Genomic DNA, 27441 nt, shown 5'->3' with positions numbered 1-27441 from the left:
CACAATTTTGACCTGATGATGGATGGTGCAAATGCTCCAAATTCATTTTTCTTTTTCACACTGACTGAATTACCCAAAGACAGAAAAACATTACCATCCATGGAGCCAAACCACAATGACAAGAGGAAATAGGTCCACAATAATTAGACCCAATCCGTTAGTTGACAGACACAAAATTATTCTGAAATGATTATTAAGGAAAATGTATTTAACTTTAATATAATCTTTCTGTTTTGAAGTGTAAGTAAGTAATTAAAACAGGGCAGCTTGGAGTCTGGAAAACTGTAACAGAGCTATTTTATGGCTTTCTGACATACTATACATCAAACAAGAAAATAATAATTAGCTACAGCACTAAAATGAAACCATGTTACTCTATCTTGTCAGCGAAAATAATTGACAATCAGTGTGTGTTTAAATGATAAGATGGATCATACAGTATGAGAGCTTGGAGAGAGAGAGAGGATATTCTGGATTCTCATAACAATGAAATCATTCCATCAGGGAAAACCAGAGACACCAGAGACGAGCGCGCATTGAGAGATGTTTCCTGGGAGCTGAGATATTTGCAGAGCCGACCTGTAAAATACTGTGTGTGACAGAGATCAGTGGTTTTCAGCCCTGGAAGAGGCAGAGCAGAGATGTGTGAGGATGTGAGGCCCCTGTCCTCTTACAGATAACGAGTGAGAGAGAGAGTGAGAGTGAGAGAGAGAGAGAGAGAGAGATGGGTTTAACCCAAATAAGAGTGGATTATACACATCCTCCATGCCTCCAGTCAGCATTACATAACCTTAAATCTAGTTATGCATCCCTGTCTCATTTTGGGACTGGGGGCAGGGTAGGGGTGTCTTCTCCAACATCTAAGATTTAAACGACCTCATATATATTTAAGTGAACATGAAATACACACACACAGCATGTCTGTGTCATGAAAGTTTGCCTGCACTTAGTGATGTTGCCTAATGGTCCTTATCTAAATGTTTGGATGATTTTACCTCACACAGCATGGTAGCAATTTCTACATTTGGAGAGGATTAAATAAAAAAATAATAATTTTTAAACATGCTGGCCTGATAGCAAGAGAGTACAAACATATGGCTGTGGCTGCTTAAAACACCAGAAGACTGTGCCAAGCAGCTGCAGCCTTTAGTGCTACGTACATAACAGCTGTCATCACCATAAGTCACTACCGCTACCTGTCAATCACAAGTATGAAAATAAACAAACCGGGCGGTTATGATTTCAAATCAAAAAAATGCAAGACATCCAAACAGAGACTGTGATTTAGCCTAGGGGTTTTTTGATTATTTGTATGTACAAGCAGATGAATTAAATCAACAGCTTGTAGAGAATGAACATTAATTCGAGAAACACTTTCATGTGTGTGTGTGTGTGTGTGTGTGTGTGTGTGTGTGTGTGTGTGTGTGTGTGTGCAACTCTGTTCAGCTGCTGATTGGGATTCATGGCCAGCCCTCTGGCTCAACACTGCCCTCTGTGTTTCTGTTCCTGAGCCTGAGTCTGCTGCTTCATGCAAACCCGTTACCACAGCAACGCAGCCAGTGAGTGAGATGAGCCATGTGTGGTCATTATGGGCTGCTGCCCCCTAGTGGTGGATCCAAGGTCCATGAAGTCATGGGGGGGGGGGGGGAGAAGAAATCTACAAATGTGACTTCAAAATATGAGTCTTAATCCCTCTCTTAAACCTTATCATGTCAGCCACTGTTGTATATATTTCATATAACTTGATACTTTTTTACTTCAATATGTTTATCTGACAGCTTGAGTGACTGGTTTAAAATTAAAATTTAACAGAATATCAGATCAGTTTAGAAAATATAATCAATTATTACAGATTCACAAATACATGAAGTTTAAATTGAATCCATCAGCTGTAACATTAAAATGCATTTATATAGCTCCCAAAATAAAAGTGACCTTTGAATTCTGATGTTTTATGGATAGACGTCGTGGATTATGAAAACCATGGTGTTTGTAATGCATCTTAAACCACTATAACAAATACGTCTAAAACGTTTTGTAAACTATTCACACAACTATTTTCTTTCAAGACACATGCAGACCACACATGCAGGTTAATACACAGAAGAAGAAGAAAAAAATCCTTAAATTATAGCTGCTCTCTGGGGGAATGGTATGCAGGTAATGCTCTAAATTTGGTATGTGACTAATTACTGCAACCAAAATACATATTATAAGATGAGCACAGTGACACACAGAGCTGAAACATTTTCCTCTATTTACAAATAGATTCCAAACAAACACAAACTCTGCAGCTCCACCCAGACTCTGGAGTAAGATGAGAGGGAGAAACCACAAAGATGCCAAAAACTCCACATGCATGCGTATGGGCCGCACAACAGTGCTTGATAGAAAAGCCTTGTATAAATAAATGGTAAATGGACTTGCACTTATATAGCGTTTTTCTAGTCACTTGGACCACTAAAAGCGCTTTACACTGTATTGTCAGATTCACTCTTTCACACACACATTCATACAGCTGAATGTGTGCAGACAGGCTTGGAGACTAATCATTCACACACATTCATACATCCGATGATACATTGGAGGGCAAGTGTGGGTCTTGTGTCTCTGGAAGTTGTTGCTGCTACAGATCTGCAGGCCTTCAGTCAGGTGAAGCAGTTGTAAAGCTCAATTCTCTGTCTATTCCTCAGTTATTTACATCCCTGTGGCCCACAAGAATCATAAGTTTAATTATTGTTATAAAAGTGTTGAAGTTCTGCATATTGTCATGTGAAGTCAACTGCAGATTGTCAGGCAAATTCTTCACTTCTTTCAACATGAAAACTTGTTTTAATTAAAACGTTGACACTCAAACTCCTCTGGGTGTTCATGTTTTTGTTCCACCACTGCTACGACCACTGTCTGACTCACTAACTAAGTTGCTGAACTATTTAAACCCCTGGAAATCCACATGAGACAACAGCTCTGCCCTTCAGCCCTTAGGAAGGCCTATAGGGAATGTTTTTGTTCCCCTCCCCCCATGGATCAATATGTGGTTAGTTAATTCACCTGCCACTTTCTAAATAAACACATGGAGCTACTGGGGCTTAAGGACTTTTTGTCCCAGTCATGAAGCCCTAACAGGAACTGGCTTGCATGACTCTGTACAACTTGCTAAACTTGTTTGTTTAATCTGAACAAAATAATCAGTTTTGTCCCTTTTACACACTCTACACAGCCAGCAGTTTTATGCTACACTGACCTGGCTCCAGCATATTTAGTGTTTTGTTTAAAGGGCTGCGTCCTCATTTTTTGTAGACCTAACCTTTTAAATAGTGAACTCCAGGAGTGTTGGTGGTAGAATAGAATAGAAAACGTTATTTGCCACTATATCATTGTGCAGTGAAAATATGTGTGGCTCTCGTCTGGGCTACACACACAATAAAAAACACCAATAATTAATCAAATTAAAAATAGTTAAGAACACCATAGGATTGTGTTACCTTAGACAGAGCCATGTGAGCTGTTTCCCTTGATCTCAGGCCTCATGCTAAGCTAAGATAGCTTCATACTGACACAGTGTGTTGTTGATTTTCTCATTTAACTCAGGGCGAGAGAGTCAATAAGCAAAGTTCCCAAAATGTTGAACAATTAATTTAAAACCATAACTCAGGTGACAGATATGGTCGACTCAGTGTTACAGTGTGAAGCAGTGGCCAGTTGTGTTGTTTTACAGCCTGTCTGTTATCACATTTTGATTAAGAAGGCACCGTTCTGTCTGCACCCCTCCCTCTGTGGCACAACTGGAGCAGCACAACACAATATCACACAATAAACTGTCCATTACTGCTTCTTTAAGTGACCCATCTTCTAAATCTTTATATTGCCCTCTTTGTCATAGTTTTCACAGTCTCATACAGCTCCCCGACCGACAGCACAGAGCTCAAACCGAACACAAAGAGATGGCATTTCCTCCTGAGGACAAATAATACTGTATTTCCTCTGGCTGATTCCAAATAATGGCCGCAGAGTAGGAACTGGAAATGTTGGTTCTTAAACAGTAAATTCCATTGTTTCAGCAGCTTCCTGTGGGTCTCAGGACATCCCGTCAGTCAACACTGGACTCTCCAGTTACAGATGAGAGCATTTAACTCTACATTATCCCGCTATATAAGGAGGGGCTGTGTGAAAGAGGTGAACATCGGGAGGGATCCAACAGCAAAACTAAACTAGGACTGCTCCTGCTCCCAGTGATGGGCTCAGCTCTCAGCTCTCAGCTCTCCTGGTGTGAGAAAGTAGCTGCAATCTCCAGCCATTATCTCGGCTGAGAGACTTCATGACAGATGATACACAAGATGCAACACTAATGATATTAAACATGGGGCTCACTTGTTTTGTTCTCATGTTAGCTAAGCACACACACATACATATATTTATATATATAATATAGACTCTGTAAATGCTGTGTATTTAACTTGTTCGCCACTGTCTTATTGCTGCCTGCCATGCGCCCTGCAATCAGAGTGGCAGAGGTGGGGAGGAAAAAACAACAATCACAGAGAGGTCCGCCATGAAGCTCTGGACTGGTCCTCTGCCTCTTCTTCTATAATTACCTCCATAACCAGCCACACCCAGAGCCGCTTTCATGCTACTCCCAACTCTGAGCTCTCTCACAGAGAAGCCAGGGAGCAACCAGAGAGCTCAGGATGAAACCATCACGTCCTGCAAAACTCTTTTACTCAATTCACTTTCATGTAAGATCAAGAAAAAGCAACAGAGAAATGCATGAAAAATTACTCAAATGTTCAACTGATCATCAGTTGGTATTGATTATTGGTGCAGCTCTTATATTCCAGTGTAATCGCAGTTAGTTAATATCCCCATTATGTGTGTGTGGCTAATTTATGAAAGTTAAAATAAACAGCAACATTTGTAATATAACAAGTTAACATTTTTCTCCTCAATACACTGATGTTTTCTTGTTTTGTTGGTTTTGTCTACTGCACAGGGTAGCTCTGCTGTTGTGTGACACATTCAAACATTTCAGCTTTCATTAACACTGAAAGGATCCTGAGGGGTTATATCAGGACTTAGTTTCATTATTGATTAATCTGCCAGTTCTTTTCTCAGTTAAGGTGTTCTAAAATAATTCCATTAACGACTCATAGACTATCAAAATAGTTGCTGATTAATTTCCTGTTGCCTGGCTCATCAGTTAATGGACAAGCCCTTTTTTTGTCAGCTGCATACCGTGTAATTTTGCGGATGTGACACTGATTTTTTTTTTTTTTTTAAACAAACAAGACGCCAAGGTTTCAGCTGCTGGACATTGGCAGAAATGTATGGATGGTTTATGTTCTGACCCAGTTCTCCAGTGCTGTGCTGCTGAGTCAGAGTCAGCAGTGCATGATGGGAGAACTGGTTTGAAGGAAGAGTTACAGACAAAGACACACACACACAGAGGCACACACACACACAGAGCCGAGCAGAGGCGGTATGTTCTGCTCCAGTGCGCTGCATCTGTTCATTGCTAAATATAACCAGAGGAACCGAGGCCTACCGCTCCCTCTGCTCTGTGTTACTAGCTGAGTAGGCCAAAGGATGGAGGAAGAAAAAAAAAAAAAACAGGAGTCAGGGAAGAGAAAGAGAGGTTGATGGGATTGTAAAGACTAAAAGATAGAGTAAGAGCTTGAAGGAGCGAGTTGAGAGGAGGGTCAGTCTTTAATTCTGCCTGCGCCCCAAAATATTTCAACAACAGACTAAACACGGACTGCTATTCCTGTCAAATACCGGGATACCAAACTCAACACACTCCAGATGGCAGGATCTCTATTCTTATCCCCTGGGTTAGTTTTTAAAAGAAAAAGGAAAAACACTGCTTTACACCATGTTTCTAGAAAATACACACAAAGCAGCTATTTTAATGTGTCCATTGTATCTTTTTTTTCTCTTAAATCTCCCGTGGGCAACACGTGTAAAAGCAGCCGAGCTTTGAGCAGCTTGAATCCTCCCTGTCGCTGATAGAAAGCATCAAGCTGCCGTCGGTATGTGAACATGCCATCAGTTCTAACTGGCTGATTCTGTTAAATGTCACTGCCTGCCTAGCCTTTACACACAAAGGGCCCCTCTGTCATTAAAGTCCCCTCTTTCACAGGAGCCAATGACCACGGGCAATGAGACGGAGATGAGATACACATCCCTGATCCTTCCTCTTTCCCTCTCCTCCTCCCTTTCTCCCTCCTTTCCTCCTTCCCTCGGCTGCCCGCCTCAGACTGAAAAAAAAAAATGTGTGTGTCATCACCGCAGCTAATATGATGAAACTCACAATGAAACACAAGACAAGAAATTACCACATTAGGCTTGAATTATAGTTTGTACGCATCTGGATGGAGGAGTGGAAAAGGAGAAGCCTTTCCAGTGGATGTAATAACCACTAATTTGTACCTTGAGGGCTGTAATTGAAGGGGCTTCTTGTGCAGTTGATGTGGCACACAAACAAACCAGTGGAGCTGGTGGAGAGCAGCAGACGGGACAATCAGTGACCTATATATCCGATTTCTCTGCTAATATTAATTAACACGCATATGCAAACCCACTTTCAGAAAAATAGCTGAAATGACAGTTGGGCATGTTTGTCAGAGGATTTAGCTAATATGCTAAAAAAAAACAGAAAGTGAGGCAACATTGCAAAGAATTACAGTCGATGGGGGGGTACAGTGGTGCACGCATCTCAGTCTCTATCAAAACTGTCTGAGAGTGGAGATAACACCCAGCAGACTGACAGCAGGGGATCAACAACTGAGATAAGATTAAAGAGAGGCCTCAGATCTCAGCCGCCGGCCTTGTTGTTATGATGCTGCAAACCTTCATAGGTGCATATCAGTCCTGCCTCTTCAAACATAATAATCCTTCACGCACATACACGTTTTCCGTTTCCTTTTTTTAAACTGCTAGAATGAGAGACAAAGTGAGGCACAAGCAAAAGAGAAACCATGAAAGTGACATTGCTAATTAATCATTAAGTAAAAACATAAAACTTTTCAGCATCTCTACAAGCATGATGTGACCCTCTATGTCCTAAACCCAGGGTGCCATGCACTGCCTCTGGCTCTTGGTGATGCAACACAATTCATTCGTCAGGTAAAAATCCACCATGTGTCCCCATGGGTGACGATACGACAGATGGTGCGGTGAACAGGAGAGTCTGTCCATTTCTCTAAGAGCTGGGCCGCGTAAACACAAACATGCACAAATGGACTTCAACCTAAAGAGATAAAAATTGATCTGTAACCAACCACAGGCACGATGAAGAAGATAAAACACAGGACGATTATGATGTTTCTGTTCTCTGTGCCATTAAAAAGACATTTCCAGTGACACAAACCATGTCAAGTCTAAGCTCTCCTCATTGTGTTCAGTGAAGAGACTGAAGTGAAGCAGCCATTAAATCACTGACATGACCCATCTCTGCCTTCAGCGCTCAAACTGCCTCAGATTAAAAGACGGATATGCGTCTGCGTGTGTGACGTTAGAGCACAGTCACAGCCGTCATGCATACTTCATAAACCCCTCACTGTCAAACCATCAAATATGTGACCTTCAGGGAGTCCGAAATCACAGATTCTCCTTCACAGCTGGGTATCACCGAACACAGGGATGATTGCTAGAGGTATGGAAGGAGATAACCAACAGGACAGGTGATGAAATGAAATAGAGAGAAGAAAAAAACAGGAAGAAGTGGATGTGAGGCCTTTTAAATAAATGAAGAGTCGGAGCTTGTCAGGGAGCGAGTGCTGAGGAGGATCAGTGAATCTAAAAGATGGAAAGACATATGAAACGGTTTCTCTGTGCTCCAACCAAAATGACTTCAACTTTGGTTACAATCGTAGTAGTAGTAGTAGTAGTTTTGGGTTCACTTGATCAATTTACATCTTATATATATACAGCATTGCAGATTGTGTTGATCAGAAGGGTGTAGGCTGAAGCAATAGCTTATAGCGCCTACCCTTTTAATAATTCAAAAAGGAAAAAAACAATATTACAGAAGATGAATAAACAAATGCTTTTCATGAATATCATAGTAATATTAATCTATTACATCAACACGTTACATTTACTGCAAAGCTGAAATATGGAACTGAATAGGTTTGGAGAAAAAAGCGGTTCAATGGTCAGATAATTGGGTGTTTAGGCTGATGTGAAAACTGTCAGTTGTGGATCAATCGATCGGATCAAGGCCACCTGTGGACGACTGTGTCTGTTCACTTGAACTTGTTTCATCTGTGACATGAACAATAATCCTTGTTTACTAATCACTCTAATGAGTTTGAGTTGAGTTAGCTGTGTGTGACAGACGACATTAATAAACACAAAAGAAGAACAGAATAGAACAGAACGTCAGAGTGAATAACTTCTTTTGACTTTGGACTTTTGATTACAAAGAAAATGTCATTTGAAGACAAACTGGTTCGGTCTGTGGGGAATCTTGATGTGCATTTTTCACTCTCCTCTGATATTGTATATAGACCAAACAATTCATTAAGTGATCAAAAACTAAAATGCTAGATGAACTGACAGAGAATATAATATAATATATAATATTTGTAAGTAGCCCTGATTTAAAGTTAAAAGAGAGAAAACAGAGAGAATACAAGAATGACAAGAATATTTTGATCAAAGCTTAACGCTCTGCACTGTTATCTCTGCACCTCTTTTCTATTTCCTCCTCTGCATTGAATATGAAGCACTCAAAAATCTAATACATTATAAATTATCATTATTATTTTGATTACATACCTTTGAAATATAATATGAAACTGGGAAGCATTGCTGTTGTCTGTTTGATGATTATAAAGATGGACAGAAAAGTGTTGACAGTTTAAAAATGAATCCAGATGAATAATTGTCTGAATCAAACAATCAGCGTTAATATTAATATGTTGAGATCAATAAAATGAAGATCAGTTGCAGCTTCCCACTCATTGCTATTCTGACTGTGTGGTGTTTAATTGTGGCTGCTGTGAGTGCTTTAATGAGGCACTCGTTCATTGTGTCTGATGTAACATAATATGTCAAGTCCTTGTCCTCTGAGCTCCCTCATAATGAGAGCTGTTGTCGCCCAGAATTGCCGATCATATATCAGGATACGAGATATTGCCCAGACCTACTGTAGGATGCTTTATAAAAAAGATCTGGTGGCACAACATAAACAGTTTTTCTATCCAAGCTTTTAAAATGCAGCCGACTTCTCAGTTAACACATCATCCTTTGTATAGTTCCTCCTCTGGCCCGCGTGGTTTCATCACTCCATTGAAGGCTATTGTCGCACAAACGCTCAACCCGATTAGTAATTCCTTCCTTCCCACGTCCTTCATACTAATGACAAGAAATCCACCAGAGCTGGAGAGACAATAGGACTGGACAATTTCCAATGCTTACCCAAGCATATTCAAGCCAGTGATGAGTTCAAGGTCTACGAGAAGGAAGGATGTGTATTAATTGTAGCCAAACATAGTAAAGACCTTGTGGCTTTTTAAAAGCATTTCCTGTTCAAATCCTGCAAGACAAGTCAGTCAGAGAGTTACGATCCACAAGAAAGGTTTAAACTGCTATCGAAGTGGGGTTTTTTTAAACCTTAAAATACATGACAAGCATTTAGGATCAGTCATATAGTAATGTTTTCAGCAAGGGTCAATACTTCATCTTGATTTTCTCTGATAGTCGACTGAATCTCTTCTGTTTTTTTACTGTTGGTCTGACAAAACTGACCACATGTTCAATAATTCTTACAAACTTTAAATGACAAATCAATTAATCAAACAAAGCTATTAAGTTCAAATCTTCAAGCTCAACATGAGATTTGAACACATTTTAAACTGCATGGCTAGATGCCACAGTGAGAAAATGTCTTCTCTACCACGATGCAAACTTGGGAAACTTTCTAGGTTATAAAATTCAAAACTGTTTCAAAGTCAAGGATGCTCGGAAGACTCTGACATTCAATATCTGAGATTTGGCTGCCAAGAAGCATCACAGCCAAGAAGTATGGCTTCACAAATCAAAGACAAACACTTACCAAACACAGTTTCCTTGAACACACAGATGTGGGGTGTTCTCAGAGCGGTCTCTGGCTGCAAATGCATCACAAGGTGATGACAACTTCGGGGGGACTGAACGCTCTGTGTCAGTGTTGCATCTCTGCTGGGAATCAATCTTTCCAAAATGGAGGTCACGTAAATAAATTGTTCAGGGGGCGTCTTGTGGCGAAGAGCATGCGCCCCTTATACAGAGGCTACAGTCCTCACTGCTGGTTCGAATCCCAAATCGGGCGGCCCTTTACTGCATGTCATTCCCCCTCTCTCGGCCTCGCCATTTCCTGTCTCTATATACTATACTATGAAGGCAAAAAATGCCCAAAAATATACAAAAAAAATGCCAAATCACAGACCAGCATAACATTTGCTGGAGATTTTCTCAGTGAGTTAAACTCTTATCAAGTCGACTGTTGTCTCATCCTAACAAATCCACCCATTCGTCAGCTATGGGGGAGGCAGTGGGGGGAGCTGGCTGACATTGGGTGAGGGCAGGGTACAGCCTGGACAGGTCACCAGTCTATCTCAGGGCCGACAAATAGAGACAAACAACTAGTCACACTCGGGTTCACATCTATGGGCACTTTAGAGTCATCCTTACAAATGACTGTCCAAACAACAGCCAAACAGCCACAGTCCATGCCCTCTATCTGACCCTGCATGACCTAAACTCAGCGCAAAGTATTTCTCCCCCACACAACCACCACACCTCACCACTCAGCACAGCCAGATGCTGCCAACCTCTGATGAACAGCTGCATCCCAAGGTCAGTCCCTCCCTTGGCGAGACAGACGGTAACAGAACAAATCTCCACAGTGTTTAAGTTGGAGGATACCATGTGTGTCAGCTTTGAGAACCAGCAGAAACATCTACAGTATATTTCTCATCTTGTTGACGATTGTTTTAAAAATACGCCTCCGTCTCTGCTCCTCATTTTAAATACAGTTAGACTGTAGCATTTGCAGTGACGGTTCACTGATTAAAAGGACTCAGACACAATATATAACCTCACACCGAAGCTCTATATTGAGAACAGAGACACACACCAAAGAATAAAATATTGTTTTCCCTCTGAGAGCTCATTGAGATTTGAGTCAGTTTCAGGTCAAGTTTACAAAAGGCAGCTCAGCACGAGATAAGATGGAGAGCGAGTAACACAAGTTAAGTGTTCAAAGTAAATTTAGCTGACACCAATGGCTCGAGAAAAATGTTTCCATCATTATCTCACTTTGTCAAAGAGTCTAAATTTACTCAGTGATTCAGAGCCACAGCCACAGCTGGAAGAAAAACAGCCAGTGATTTGATAGGTGGAGGCATGTGTCAGATTGTGGTAGATTTGTATGTAAAAGCAGGCCAAGCAGACTGAAGGGAGATGTTGATTGTTGAAAAAAGGGCTCATCATGTGATGTGTTTACTCACTGGTTACAGCCACAGAGTCCAACAGGACTTTTGTAGAGCAGGAGCACAGACATTAAACAAATCTGAAGAAATGTGACATGTCTGCAAGAGGAACTATGCACGTTTTGAATTTGTGGCGAAAGAATCAGACATTTTGATAATCAATTCTCCTCTCTAGCCTCTAATATCTGATCTGGTTTGCCACTTGGGGGCAGCAGAAAAAAAAGAATGACCCTAACTAACCACTTAATTACAAACCATATTTTCGTTTTATTGGCAGGCGAGCTTCAGCAGGTGACGTAGTAGAAAGAGCAACAAAGTCCATAGGTGTGGTGGGTTGGGTTGGGTTGGTTAATGACAAGACACAGGACTTTGACATGACAGATCACTGCTCATTTGAAACCAGGAATGTTCATCAGCGTTTGTTATTTTACCCATGACGACTGAGGTCCAGTATGCAATCCACCATCAGGACAGAGCATAGGCCTATATCAGAGCATAGGGACACAGAACCAGGCAATGCAAATCTATTTTTCTCTGGGAGAAATTTCTACTTGTTTTTTCTCTTTCTTAGTTTTTCATGTGTGAAGGCTTCTTCTACTACTACTCCTGCTATTCCTAAAAATAACTCCTGAACAACAAAGAACAAATCAAAGGCATTTCATTTCCCTATATGTCAACTGTATGTGTGTGTATGTCAACATCCTTCATTGCACATTTCCACTATATGATGGGAAACAATAGTATAGTAAAATATGTATAGAGCAGATCACTTCAGAAAAGATTAGAGAAAACACCAAAGCCGGTCACATCGACAGGTTGGCCATTGATCAGTCTGTAGTGCCAGTCAACAGAGAAATGTCTTATGGGTGTTATGTAGATGAGTTCCAGCTGTGTACACAGCTGTTTACATGCACCACATCAATCACACAGCGTGAAGCTGCAAAACGCACACGCTCTGAGGTGGTGTTGACTTTCTTATATTAAAGCTTTGTCAGTTGTTCAAAAATAGTAGCCACACAATCTTCTCTGTCACAATGCTGTTGTTGGTGCTGATTTGTGCAACTCCAAGAAGCGGCCACAGGGCAACACGACTTAATCACCACCATTGTTGGAGCTTTTCTTCTTTGCCACTGTGACTAACTCGAACCACCAGAGCGGAGAGTCTTCAAGCTTCTTGACAGTAATGAGAACATCAGATGGAGGAAGGCCCTTCCTGCAAAGCCGCTTTGATTCAGATAAGACGTCCTTCCACCTGCCACAAGTTGCAGATGTATGATTGGGAATGCATAAGATAATGTGGATGCTGTGACTGTCTCTCTCTCAGACACACACACACACACACACACACACACACACACACACACACACACACACACACACACACACACACACACACACACACACACCTCTCATACACAAAAATACCACACAGCTCATAAAGGTGTTTGAACCTCGGAGGCTCTTCTCCACCTGTTTGAAGTTGTCAGTCCTCTGGTGTGATTTAACTTTTTCACCTTTTCACTCTGGGAACAAGATCATGGGAAAACTAGTCAGGGTTCCTCTAAAGCTCAAAGATCAAAGCCAGCTCTGTTTGCAGACTAGTTTCTATGTATATGGTTGGAATTAGGTGGAACATAGTGAGGAGGAACCATCCTGTTGTGTTCACATCTCTGTGAACTGCACCAGGCAGATAATGACATAACAATATGACTCCAGAAACATTGTGTAGTGGAGGCTTAAAATGGCAATAAACTTGTCTTTATCAAATCCAGTTTTGTTTGCTGCTACTGCAAATTACAAAGAACGATAAACAGACACTTTTACACCTGAAATCTTACATTCCCATAACAACACTATAAAGTTAAGTTTGAGTGTAAATCATGAAATTATACCCAAGAGCCTGTTAAGACCGCAGGCATGTGGTAGTTTATCTGTTAACTGCGATCCAACATATAACAGGTTCTGTGCTACACACCTTCAGACCAGCATGTTCAACTTTCCCACGAGACATTCTCTGCAGCAGAAGAAGTGATGCATTTTAAAAGATTTCTGACGAAACAACAGTGGCATGTTTGGTAAGCCTAAGAAAGTGCACTAGAATAAACATAAAGCTCCAGTCTGCACTGAATGTCTATGTTTCTGACAAAAGCTACTTGCACATTTTAATGCTTTTGACTCTGACTGCAACACACTAAAACATACCCTTAATTTATCCATCTGGCACAGAAATATACGGTAGGCTACATTTTAAAATACTGAGCATATGTGTTATGATTGAACTTAAAATTGAAAGTGGACTTTTAGATGTGATTTCAGAGCTGATTAATGATTATTTGTCAAATGCGCATTGTTGTGTCTTCATGAAATGTTTCATTAAGATTTTGAGAAATGCCCTTCACAGTTTTCTAAATGCCAAGGTAACATCGTCAAACTCCTGGTTTCCTCCCAGTGACAATCCCAAAACAAAAATATTCAGTTAACAATAAGATAAGATAGGAATGGTGGAGCCAGATAAATAACTTAAATACGTTTACAATAGGTTAAAGTATAAACAATGACATACTTGTTAAATAAGCAGAGATACTTAAAGCAGATATCAGCTTCACGGCCGTTTCGGCTAATGCTGCGTTCAAGGCAGGCTTTTGAAACCGTAAGTTACAGCTTCAAGTCACAACTACGACTTGGTAGCGTTCCAGGTAACCCGTAGCTCGTGTTTTTACCATCCTGTTGTCTGTGAAAGTTCCCTATAACGGCCACTCGTAACTTCCGACCCGTGAACTCGTACCAGATCGAACTGGTATGACTTCACAGGAAGGAAAAACACAAAGTACGAGTTTCTTTGAACGCACCATGAGTTAGCAGCCCCCGCCCTTGTCAGGCATCAATTGGTCCTCGTGCTACGTCACCACATTCACGCGCATCCCTTGGCTGCACACACAGCCCTTCATGCCGTTCTCTCTCCTCATTGGATAACACTTGTATCCCACAAGGAAAATTTTCTCCTCGGGTTACAGCAGAGCAGAGTGACGGAGAGACTCGTGTTTAGGCTGAAATACTTCATGTAAGTGATTGCTGACGGAAAATAGGACTATTTAGGACTTATATTAACAAAAACATTCCACTGATATCTGCTTTAAACATTTTGTCTACTTTTCGTACCAAATCATTTTGTTTATAACTGTCTCTTGTATATCTGTAATTAGAACACTATTGTTTTTCTAATATGTAAAATTCAATAAACAGATCGTTAAAAAAATAAAAAATAAAAATAACTGTCTCTTGATATCATATCCCTTCATTAAGGAAAAACACATTATTTAATAATCTTTAATTGCACCCATAAGGGTCCTTAATGCAACTTTGCACATGTGCTCCTTTGGAAAGAGTAAGTGTCAAGCCCTGAAGCCTCACGCTTTCTAAACCAAGCACAACTGGACACATCTGGACTTTGTTTACTGGAGCAGATATGATAGCTCAGTTCTCTGAGGATATTCCAGGAAAAGTATTTATTGTGAAAACCTCTCACATAATACCCTGAAATGCTAATTCCTTCCCAATGTGTTGGTAATTGTTTTTTCTATTAAATAGGATGAAAGTGTCCACAATCACCTCCGTTCAGTGACAGTGACTCTCACCCATTTTTTCCATCTAGTTCCTTGTTGTGTTGTTTCAGTTTCAGACAACAATGCCAGAAGCATCAGTGCCTGCGGACAGACACTGAAGAAACTCTGGGCAAATGTCGACCTTGTAAAGCCTTTAAGTAAATACTATACTGTACAAATAAAGATGGATGAACCAACCAAGTTGAACCAAACTCACTCACCTCTCACTGGCTGTCTGCAGCACAGGTCCTTAAAGGAATAATTCACCAAAAAATGAAATTCTGTCATTATTGACTCACCCTCTTGCTGATGAATACTACTGAGTAGTTTTTTATTCCTCAAAGTGCATCTGGAGACCCGGGAGGCCGGTTCGTAGTCCAACAAAACAAACAAAGTCCAAAAAAAAAAAAAAAAGATGCACTTTGATGAATAAAAAACTACTCCGGATCAGCATGGGGGTGAGTCAATAATGACTGAATTTCATTTTTTGGTGAACTATTCCTTTAACCCTGGCCCCACTAATGTGAAAGGGTGAGACCTGGATCAAACTAAAACTAAAACAGTCTAAGTGACGCAAAAAGATTTTTTAGTAGTTAAGTAGTTTTTTAGTAGTTCATATCACAGTGATGTATGTTTGAGCATTTTTTCTGACAAGTTTGGTTTAAATTAGTTATTTGATGCTATAAAAACGTGGTCTGCTGTCATGATTGACAGCCGAGATTGACAGGGCTCATGACAGGGCAGGATCTTATACTACAGCTCCACTACTGCAGAAACTCTGGCTTCAAATAACATCACCAGCACAAGATGTCAGCAGCCGTATCCAGGATACTTTGGCTTTATTTTTGTACAGTGGGAGTATGAGTCCTCCATCTTTACACTGATATTAACAAGTACATAGTTGCCCTGCAAATAGAAACCCTTGGCAGCGTCATATCCTCTTTCCAGTATGCTGCTGTTATTTCTGCAGGACAACGAGGATAAAGATAAGGATGAGGTTACTCATAAACTACATTTAGCTTTTCTCTACTTATTTGGCTTTTGTGCTGCCTTGAAAAATGATTACTGGCCATCTGAAGATGAGTTGTAGGATAATATCTTTCAGATTAAATAGCAGTGTGAACATTAGTGTCAGGATATCTGATGATAGTGCATAAAGCGTTTTATACACTGTTAAACCAAGCAGGGTCGGGTCAGCCTCTCAAGAGCTTATGAGCAACCTGAATCTCTGGAGATTGACGGACTAGGAGGAGGGGAAGGATAGAGAGATCAGCAGCATGAGAAATCCTCTAAGGATCATCTGAAAACCTTCACACTCGGCTAAACAACACACACCAATGTTCATGTAACAAGACTAATGTCACAAGAGCGGCAGGGTTTTATTTTACATGAGCACAGATGATTCCTATAGGAATATTTCCAGTCCCTCTAAAGGTTGTAAAAACTATGTAGATGACAGGGGAGCGCTGGGAAAATTAGTATGTTTCTCACACTATATGTTATTTGCATCTGAAGGAAGGTGTAATTACTGAGCCTGCAACCCACAACAAAACCAAAGAAACAGACTAAAAGTAGAACTATGATGTGTATAAAACGGAGCCTGTAATGGTGCATAATCCCTTCCAGATGTGTGAATCTAGGAGGAGCACAGCTTAAATGTCAATTTATCCCCACTATACCAGAATCCCTTGCAGGGAGCGTGTGTGTGTGCGCGTGTGTGTGGTTGATTGACTTAGTAGCAGCATATGTGAGTGCATAGGTCACTGCACGTGCATGTTCATGCAGCAGAGAGAGACTGAGAGGGAAAGGAGAAGCCTATGATAAGCTCTTAAAGCCGTATCCCAGTGTTTTTGCACTTTTCCTGGATCACCTGATTAAAACACATCATATTCATTTCTCACAGGCTGGGAGGAGACAAGCCACAGCACAGCAGCCAGAAGAGGAGAATCCAAACAACACTGAAGCTTTCATGCTGTAGTAGAGCAGCGAGGGAACCTCACCTGTGGGAGGTGGAGCAGAAACACCTTTGCGACAGTACTGTCATAAAAAGCTTTCAGCCCTTTGAGTCAACTCAGTTCACACTTTGAACAATTTACAAAGACTAATTCCTGCCTTCATTTCAGCAGCCCACATTTGTTTACTTTATGTCCAAATAACAGATCTATCTTTTGTTGGTTCCAAAAAATGTAGTTTTGACCTTTAACATTTTGCTTAAACTCCCCGTCACAACTCACATATTGGATACACACATGCAGCAGTTCCAGCAGTAGTTGGAGCGGTCATGGGAAAATATCCCTTGACTGCTAGTATATATTTCTCTCTATTTTTGTGAATTATTATAATTAGCCTGCTCATTGTAATTACCCACTTGAGGAAATGGCTCTGTCAACATCGAGAGTTGCAAAAGACCCTTAAAAAACTATTAACCTATGACATGTTAAAGACATGTTTAAAGCCAATTAATTAACAGTTACATTATTTTTTTCATTTTCTGTTTTTTTTTTCTTCTTTTTTTTTAAGTATATATTTTTGCCTTTAATTGATAGTGTAGTAATAGAGAGAGACAGGAAATGGGGAGGCAGAGAGAGGGGGAATGACATGCATCAGGGTTGCCTGAGTCGGGGCCGGCTGCGGTGAGGACTGCAGCCTCTGCACATGGGGCGCCTGCTCTACCAACGGAGCTAAACGACGCCCCATTATTCAGTGTTTTTATGGCAGAATTATGTTTGTATCCAAACAAAAGCTTAGATGTTGGTGATGTATGAGTAAAATAGATCCTACTGGGGTTAAGAAATTATTTTAAACAAGTCTGTTGAAGAAGATTAAATAAACTGTCTCCTGTCACAGGCCCCGGCTGTGGCTTTCAGGGGACTGATCTGACGCCAAAACCTAATGGTGTTTTGGACGCTCATAAAGTCAGACATGTCCAAGTTTATAACCAGGAAGCTGGTAAATACTCAGAGAACTTCCATGGTAGTTGAATCAGCTGTGCTGTTTTGTTATGTATCCATGGATGGATGATGACACAATGGGGCCCTGGGCACCGACATGTCAACATGTCTCCCAACCCTCTGGCATAGGAGAATAAGAATAAGACACTCAAACTGGAACAGATTTGAAGTAATGTCTCATGTCTCTTTCTGGTTCTTTTGCATGTCTAGTTATTTCTTTTTTGTGTGTCTAGTAATATGTTTAGGGTGAACAGTGAGTTGGCATTCATCATTTACACCTTTCAGTGACATCAATATTTGCCCCTTTCTGAACTGGAACACAACTGTAAACAGCTGTAACGTGACTCCTAATATGAAAATGTTTCTGAGATCATCCAGAAATTTCTATACATCTTTGCATCAATAAAAAAGGCAGCACGAGATTCTGCTTCTCAGATTCAAGCAGAAACCGGAGCTGATGAGCTGTGTTTTCATCATTTTAAATAGGAGTCATTGTCTCCGCAGTACAATGTAGCCTATTTGTTGCTTTCTCTGAGCTTCATGGTAAACATGATGTCTCTGTTAGGACTCTGTCTGCGGTATAAAATTATGCATGTGAACTCTAAAAGAGACAGACAAGCAATACTAGAAACCCTGAGGGTTAAACTGATAGTGTAACTGTCAAGCCATGGAGGAGTATATTTTCATGAACTTACTGTGCAGGCATGCACTTACTCTGTTTTATCAACCCAGAAGCTGAGCTCATTACTGAAATTTAAACTCTACTATACAGAAACTACAGTAATCAGAAACTCACAATCTGACCACACTGTAATGCCACCTGACACACAACTGAATTGTTCTCTCAATAAAACAACTCTGTGTGTCCGTATAGGGTCAGACAAGACTTCCTGCTTCCCTATGGGGTAACACCTGTTTATTGCACTATATTGACATTATACAGTACATGTCTCTGTCAAACACACATATGCACACAAGCACAGAGGAACACACACAAGTACACTAAACTTCCAGTTCATTAACTTAAGACAAGCACGTCATCATATTATTATTATCTATTGTCTCATCATCTCATCTCCTCTTTTGCTGAGATTTATTCCATATTTTTTCCCTTTAAGGATTTTTGGCCATATAAAATTTGACTTGATCAGAAGAAGAACTTTTCTTGGCTAAAATACAGTCAAAATGTTGCAATTTCATTTATTTCAACCAGGAACTATATGTCATAAAAGAGTAAATAAACATGTGGTTTGATGCCCAGTCCAAACTGTATTATAAAAAGAAATGGTGAAAGTACATAATGTAAGACATGCCATGAAAAATGCATGGCTACAGTTAACTGAATGGAAGTGATAACAGTGCAAACCTCTCTCTGTCTGTGTTTCACTCCAGCCTCTTTGTTACCTGAGGCAAAGCGTTTGAATTACACACTCGTTTGTTCAAGCTTAAATGACACAAGCTGCTTGTGTGTGGGGGTACTGCCTGAGCACTGGTATGCTGCCATTGTTAGCTGTGACAGGGAGTGACTTTATAAAGACCAAGCTAAAAAAACAAAAAAAAACACGTCTAAATAGCCATATTCACATTTAGATTTTTAAATAGTTTCATATAATATCAATCTCTCAGCCACTGACAGTGTAATAAAGGGTGAGCACAGGAAAAGATAACGTACAAAACCTCTGAGAGGCCTCAGCACTGCCTGAAACACAGTGCTCATAAAGGGACGGTGGTTGAGACAGGAAAAGGAAAAAAGCAGAGGGTACAGAGAAGAGGGGGAGAGATAGCCGCAGGATTCATGTCACAAGCTGATGACAAACCTTCCAGGGATACACTCGTGCAGGCGGACACACTTAATCAAGACTGACAAAGTCGTCATACTTAAGCAAGTGTAAGGGACTTGCATTCTGGGACAAGCCCATCACCAACGAGATGTGTGTCTGCAAAGCCCTCACATCCTCTGGATGAGTGTAAGCCTTCTTAACCTCACACAAAAGCCAAAGACACAATTTCGGTGACACAAAGTAACACAATCTTTACATAATAAAGTCGATTTTGAGATGCAAAAATCAACAAGGCCAAAATTGTCTAAAGTTGACTAAAACTGAAATTGAATGAAAATGAAATGTAATTCTGATTAGAAATATCCTCAGGGTTTTTGCACTTAGTTGGTCAAAACTGTAAATACCAAAAATAAGATATTTCAATTTTATGTATTTATTTTTTGGTATTCACTTATGTGTTCTGCACAGGGAGGAAAACAAACTGAATGGTGAATTGTCCCTTTATAAAATATAGACATTTGGTAGGATACAGTACTTTCTGAAAAAAAGGGGAAAATATATTTTATCAGCATGATGAGCGTGACGTACATATATGGAAGAGCAGCACAGTACATCGCCAACACTAAAACATGAGTCAGCTATTTCCATGGAAAATGCACAGCCAGATGTTTGAATACTGGACTGTTTCCATCATTTTGTCCCAAAAAAAAAATGATCAGGTTGACTTAAATAACAGAACGTCAGTCTTTAGTTCTCAGTTTCCTCGTCTACTGGATAACAGGAAACAGTTCAGTGACACAATGGTTTGCTTTTTGTTTCGCTGCCTCCACTAAAGCCACAGTGTGAGCTCAGCTATAGTGACCCCAAAATTGGTACATACTCTGAGTTTAGCTCAAGCAGGACAGACGCTCACTGTCCTGGGGGGGTTGGATGATTAAACAGATGATCTTCTAATTCACTATACCACCCTGACTCCAAAGAGTAAAGCAGGGGATGACGAGAGGGGATGAGCCAGAAGTGACCTGAGAGGAGGGTGAAGCAAGAGGGGGGGGGAAGTAGAAAATGTTGGGCATAAAATTCTGTGTTTCATCAGGCAATTTGTCCCGGAGCTCAGACAGACACTCAGCCAAACCGTGATCAGAGCACTATAAAACCTTCAGACCGTCAAGGTGCTTGAGGGGTTTGTGAGTCACTTAAGCAGCAGATAAACAACTCAAGTGGAAACAAGAACGTCCAAGTCGCGGAACAATGCAGCTAAAACGCAGCGTATCCTGTTTCCTAATTTTGTATCATCAGTGTACAGAATATTTTCAAAGGCATCGACAGTTTTCTAGCATACTTTAAAACTTACAACTGTCAGTCTAACCTATAATGCACAACCTTTGCACCTTCACAGACACACCACTGTTATCAGATGCTCCATAAATACAGCCAGGGCAAGAGAATGACAACAAAAGCTTTCACCCTGGGCCTGGATTCAACTGCTGAGAAAAGATAAGCGCTACACAGGTGGAACAAAGTTTTAATAGGTCTGAAAGTACCACCTCTTTGTACTTTACCCTCAACATCATACTAGAAGTGTATTCATCATTCACCTGGGCCTCTGTAAACTAAGTCTGATTGCTGTTATTATGTAAGAGGTAACCACAGCCCATTAGGAGGACAAAAAGGAGAATATGTTGCACAGTCACTGAGCGTATTTGCTTTGTGTGTATCATCATGAAGCCTGCCTCCCCATAGGGGGAAGGGGCAGTTAATGTGGGCTACTGAGGGAAAGACATTAAGCAAAGATGTTGCATGAGGGCAAAAGGAAAGGTGCACGCCATTGTTCTAAAAACAACAGGAAGTCAGTTGTTGTAATTTTGCCCCCTCACCGACATGTGTATTCTGCAATTGAAGCAGCATGTGAGTCCGCTGGACTGTATGTGACACACATACAATAACTACTAGAGGCAATAACATACTCTAAAACCCTTCATGGCCCCAATCTGAATCACAATTCGTGATAAGACATGGACAGCCCTTACATAGCAGTTTTCTATAGAGACCTCCTGTTCACAGACACTTTGACACCATCAGCTCTCTGATTACTGGACAAACCACTCTGCCTCCTGAGCCACAGTTGCCCTGACATGGCATGCCCTTTCTGCAGATATCATTATCTACTATGTCCATTGAGAATAAACATCCATAAGACTGCCCCAGAAAACTACAGAATGATTGATTATCATTGATTTAAAATCTTCTTCAGTATGGATGTAAGTTGTCTGTACGTGCATGGGTACACTGCACACAGGCACTGCTAACAGTTAATACTGCATACCTTTGATGGTGCACTGTGCACACTGGGTCTGTGCGATTAAAAGGTAAACATGTACATACAGAAACCTGACAGAGAAACACTTCTATTACATTATTATAGTATAAAGAATACGCTGTCTCACGTCTCTTTCATTCCCTCCCAGTCTGAAGTGTTTACAGAGATTAATAAGAGTCAAAACCACAGCGGTGTAATATTCCACCTTCTCCACAGGAATGCTCTGACCTCAGTCAGGTGGTTTTCCTCTCTGCATTCCTCAGTGGGAGAAGCACACCTGTGGGCGCTGTAGTACACCGCAGCAGCGACCTTCCTACCTGCACACACTGATAGGGTTTCCACATGCAGTGCAGAGGTGATGCGGGCTCCTGTAACAAGACCCCATAGCTCTTAATAGAGGAGAGATATCCAATCTATCCCGCCAGCCTGTCATCTGCTCTGGGACGGCTTGGATCAGCGTCTAAGGCCGGCTCTGTATGGGAGCCCGACAGACTGGGAGGCACAATGGAGGTCTTGTAAAGCTACTCAGGTACTTGAAGAATATCCCTCTCCCTTAATTAGAGACAAGAACAAGCTGCTGACTCAAGCAAGAAACTAAAGACAAAGCCACGAAGATGACTCAGGATATCTTTAATGTATACGGCCACCGGCCAGAGTGCTGCATTAGGGTTTAGAAGCACAAACCATTAATGGGAGTTCAGAATAATTACAAAACTGTGGATATTAAAAATGTCCCACGGTGCAAGTCTTGTCTGATTATGTCAAACAAACGGCTGCTCTGCAAACACAAAGCAGCATTAGTGCTGCTGAGCTCTTGTCCCAGGGGTCGAGACTTCAGCTCCAGAGGTCAAGAGTTGATTGTGCATCCTCTAATGGACGTACAGTACACTAAAAAGGCAATGATGCTATACTGAAACTAAACCCTGGTTATATAACACTGTTAATGATTTCCCCAGAGAGAAGGCAAGCTTTGTCAAATGTTGTGTAAGTGTGTGAGTGAGTGTGTGAGGGAATAAAACAGACATGTGAAGTGAAACGTACAAATATCTGACTTTTCAATATTCACACCGGAGGAGAGAATCTAGATTTGGCCAATAAGATGGCAAGCAACAAAACCATGTATAACACATGGGACAAAAAGAGAGAGAGAAGTTAGAATCTGTGACAGTGTCCTGCTCCCTCTGGCTCTCTCTCAGACAGATGCAGACGCAGCAGACCGTGGGCAATGGGTCAAGCTCATCTAACACACAGGGAGCACTTCCAGAAATAACCCCATCTGCCCATCTCCCTGAAACAATGCCCCCCTCCCTCAGATTACACAAACACTATATTAATTTAGAGAAAAAAGAAGTATAGCTAACAATCTGCTGAGTAATCAATATTTTCCCCGCTTACACCTGTTGTTGTTGTTGTTTTTTAGCAAAAGTAGTGAAAAATGCACCACATGCCTCTGGTTCTCAAATGATATGATTTGCTACTTTTATTTGTCTTTTGCAACAATAAACTGAATTTCTTTGGGTTTTTGGCTGCTGGTGGCAAAAACAGGACATAAGACAACATCCCTAACAAATGTGATTTTGGCACTTATTCATCCTTTTTTTGATCTTGAAGAAATGCCTCCCGCATTTCTTCAACCAAACAATGTATTGATCAAATGAAAGTAATCGTTGAGGAACAGAAGCTCTAAGGTGGGCGACTATCAGCAGGGAAATAAACACCCACATGAAGTGGCAGAGGCCTTTAGTCTGAGAAAGTAAAGAACCAAAAGTGAGGTGATTATTCCCTTGATTGACTGTCAGGTCTATGATACAAACTGAAAATAGAGACTAATATCAATCCAAGTTTACTTGATCTCACTTGTTGTCTGACCAGCAGTATAAAGATACTGAGTGAACTGAAATAAAACTTTAAAAGTCAAATCATAGCTAAATCGTAATTTAATAATCACTGCAGCTAGCTGTAAATGAACTCATTCACATGTCAGATAAAGAGCCTGGCACCTATGTGAGCTTGCCTATATGAAGCTCTGGAGCAGGACTCAGTGTAAAGTGGCCTAATCTGTGACCCTGTAGGTCTGACCCAGAGTGGCTTTAGCGATGTTAGACAAACGAGGGCAGGAGGCCTGTCAGGGCAACTTCATGTCAAAGCCTGTGAAAACTCCATGTTGCTGTGGGGAGAATGTGAGGAGCAGCAGGAGTGCTCCCCTGCCCTACTTCACACACAAATCATACAAATTGTTATGTGCTTATAATGCTATGCCACATGGCAATTATGAAACTACTTCCAGTGGGATTGCTGAGCTCTTTAAAGAGAGAAAGAGAGTGAGTGAGTGCTGGTATCCCACGCACACTTGCACACTTTTCTCTGTGACTTTCTCCACTTTTATATTTCTTACCTTGACGCACAGTTTTCAACCTGACGGGCCCTTGGCAGCACTTCATCAGAGCTATAATATCATAGAGGGGTAATCCAGACACGGGCAGCCCCTCCACCTCCAGCAGCAGCTCCCCCTCGCTGAGTTTACCGTCCTGGCAAACCACAGCATCCTCTCTAAGTTGCCCGATGAATGGAAACTCTCCATTCTCCGCTCCGCCGCGCAGCTCCACATTCAGCTCCCCACACGCGTCCGGGATAACCGCGCACTCGTTCACTTTGGTAATCCAGTGGTTCTTCTTCTGAATGACTTTTGACATGGTGACTCAGGTCCAACCAAACCCGTTAGTTCCGCGGTATGGTGCAGAAATCAGCCGATGCATAGCACAGAGACTAGTCCCGACAGTAAGTCAGTAAACTTCAGGGTGTCTCTCTGAGCTGCAACATTTTCATCCTGCTCCTGAGCCAAGACATGCTGCTGCTCCCAACGCGGCTAAATATCCCGATGGATCAAAACCCGGGTTGTTGTTTCTGATGTTGTTTCCGCATCTTTGACAAACAACAAAAACAACAACAACACACTCTGGCTCCTCGCTGCTGTGGGGTCTAATCCGCTCTCTGATTACCCGCTTTCCACTGAAACACACTTCTCATTAATCTTCTACTTCTCCCTCCGCCTCTGTCGACTTGTTTATGCCTCTTTTTTAAACTTTCCAGCACAATTGAACTGTTTCCGTTTCACGTAGCTCGTGGGCAGGTTGGGCTCTTCACGCGCGGCCAGCGGCGCCTTTAAGCAGGTAGCACGACAAGTTCATCCTATTTGCTCCTGCGCTCTGGATGGAGAAATAGTGGGAAGGGGGGCGCATGCGTCCAGCTGCTACCCGACCAGGAAAAATCCTTCCCCGAGCCCACACCTACCGGGTCCTAAGACTCCTCCCCAACCCGCCAGCCTGCACGCGTTTCCAAACGGATTACAGCGATCTCCGCGTCTAATCCCCCAGGAGCTCCGGCCTGTAGCGATTCTTTATTCATAAATAATGAATAACACACCACGGGGGACCCGGGTTTCTCTCAGAGCTGCAGGTTTGTTCAGGTTGTTGGTCCTGACTCCAAACAGCGGGCAGGTGACTTAATCAAGAGCAACTCACAACTTCACTGTATTCAGTTACACTTTATTTGTGTTTTTACAATGAATGACAGAAATGTTATCGTTGTTTTATTGTGTATTACTTACAATGTATTGTTTCAGACAGAAATTCTACTTCACATTTATTATTTCACCAGAGCATGAACACACATAGGCTAAACAAAGAAAGTATATGAATCATTTCCTGTCACATTGCCTTGGAAAAAGACTTTATTGTAATAATAATGACAACAACAACAATAATGTTTGGAAAAAATAAAAAAATAATAGTGTATTGTTGTGTATGACATCAGATGTAAATAATATAAAATACTCTAACATCCTGTAATAATAATGATATCAAACATTAAATTTAAAATAAAAGCAGAACAGAGACTGTTTCAATGTTATAGCGCTGGCACTTTGTCATCTCATCAAAGAGATTTATTTGATGAATACTCAAACATGTTGGTGCCCACTCATCTATTAATTACACAAGTCAACAAAACATTGATTAAAAATATCATATTCAAAATATGGCCAAATTTAAATATTTCTTTACAAATCAGCTTTGGACTAATTATTTTATCTTTTTTTTTTCATATTACTGTCATTGAAACACTCCAGATGTAGTGTTTGTTGAATATATGACAGTGACTGTATGCTCCGATTCACAGTTAAACATCTGATCACGGCAGGACTGTAGACATAAGACACCGGCCCAATTTAGCCATCACAAATTTTAGTCATGCTCCAGTGTTTAAGAGTGTTTGGCAGCAGTGGTGTCGTAAAAATTAGTTTCAAATCAGACAGTTGGCAGCTGAACTCCAGTCACAACAGTGAGGTAATTTGGGCTCAGAGTGTTTGACAGCCAAAAATAAATAGTAAAAGAAGACTCTTGAATGAGAACAAGCTGAGAACAAGAACGCAGAACTGATATTAAAAGAAAAGTCCATCCCCAGAAACAAGTTTCAAACAGCAACGTTTCATTTACGAAGTTGCTGTTTGAAAAGGTCTGAAATATAATCCAGTCTCAAGAATATCATTAGGGTCTTTCAATTGTCATTCTGATTCTGACATGTGAGAAACAACTTAGTGCAGTTTCCCTCTTTCTGTCACTGATTGCAGTGAAGTTTTAAACAAGTTTTCCCAGTACCTCGGAATAAAACTACTCTGACATCATGGAAAACAAACATCAGTGTTGGAAGAAATTACAAGCATGAAGCACGTTTTTATACACTTCTCACAAAAAGCTAGGGATATTCGACTTTCAGGTGAAATTCATGGAAAATGTAAAAGGTTCATGCTACAATGATATTATATCATGAAAGTAGAAGTCGCCTATAGAAAGTATAGAATTGTAATTTCTTCATCTCAAACAATGAATTGAAAAAAAAGCTCACAACAGTGATGGATATACCACAACAAAAAATGTCAGTGTGTTAATAACTTGTCATGTCTGCCTTACTGTGACTCTTCCAGTCTCTCTGTGTCCTTGTTCAACCTGCTGATGACACTGTGTGACACTCTGAGCTCAGTGGACACTTCCCTCTGACAACATCCCACCTGAAGCCTTAACATGGCCAGGTACTGTTGATAGATTTGTGTCCTCTTGTTCTCATGATATCAAAATGTGAACAGTATGATGAAGTGTTTCAATACAAACTGCTATTAAACATGGATTCATGGATCAGGCACTTGTTGTGATATTTGCGCCAGTTAATTGCCTTATTAGAACAGCACGTCATGTTATAAGTACTGAAACATTGAAGAGTTGAAGAGGACATATGCATTCAAAAGTTTAGAGATGGTCAAAT

General features: G+C 40.9%; 1 protein-coding gene across 8 annotated transcripts in view; it reads right to left on the bottom strand.

Moving 5' to 3' along the window:
• Positions 1–25319, bottom strand: part of LOC310988484 (membrane-associated guanylate kinase, WW and PDZ domain-containing protein 1-like) — a 90523-nt gene extending 65204 nt beyond the window's left edge. For all 8 annotated transcript variants that reach the window (XM_083975099.1, XM_083975102.1, XM_083975101.1 and 5 more), the window contains exon 1: positions 24521–25319. In XM_083975099.1, coding sequence (XP_083831225.1) covers positions 24521–24818 — 298 coding nt within the window. In that variant the 5' untranslated portion in view covers positions 24819–25319. The remainder of the gene's footprint in view (positions 1–24520) is intronic.
• Between the last annotated feature and the right edge of the window lie 2122 nt (positions 25320–27441).

This window comes from Trachurus trachurus (genome assembly GCF_905171665.1).
Source record: "Trachurus trachurus genome assembly, chromosome: 7".
Taxonomy (NCBI): domain Eukaryota; kingdom Metazoa; phylum Chordata; class Actinopteri; order Carangiformes; family Carangidae; genus Trachurus; species Trachurus trachurus.
The sequence above is the reverse complement of the archived record's forward strand: the minus strand, read 5'-3'. Positions and strand labels throughout refer to the sequence as shown.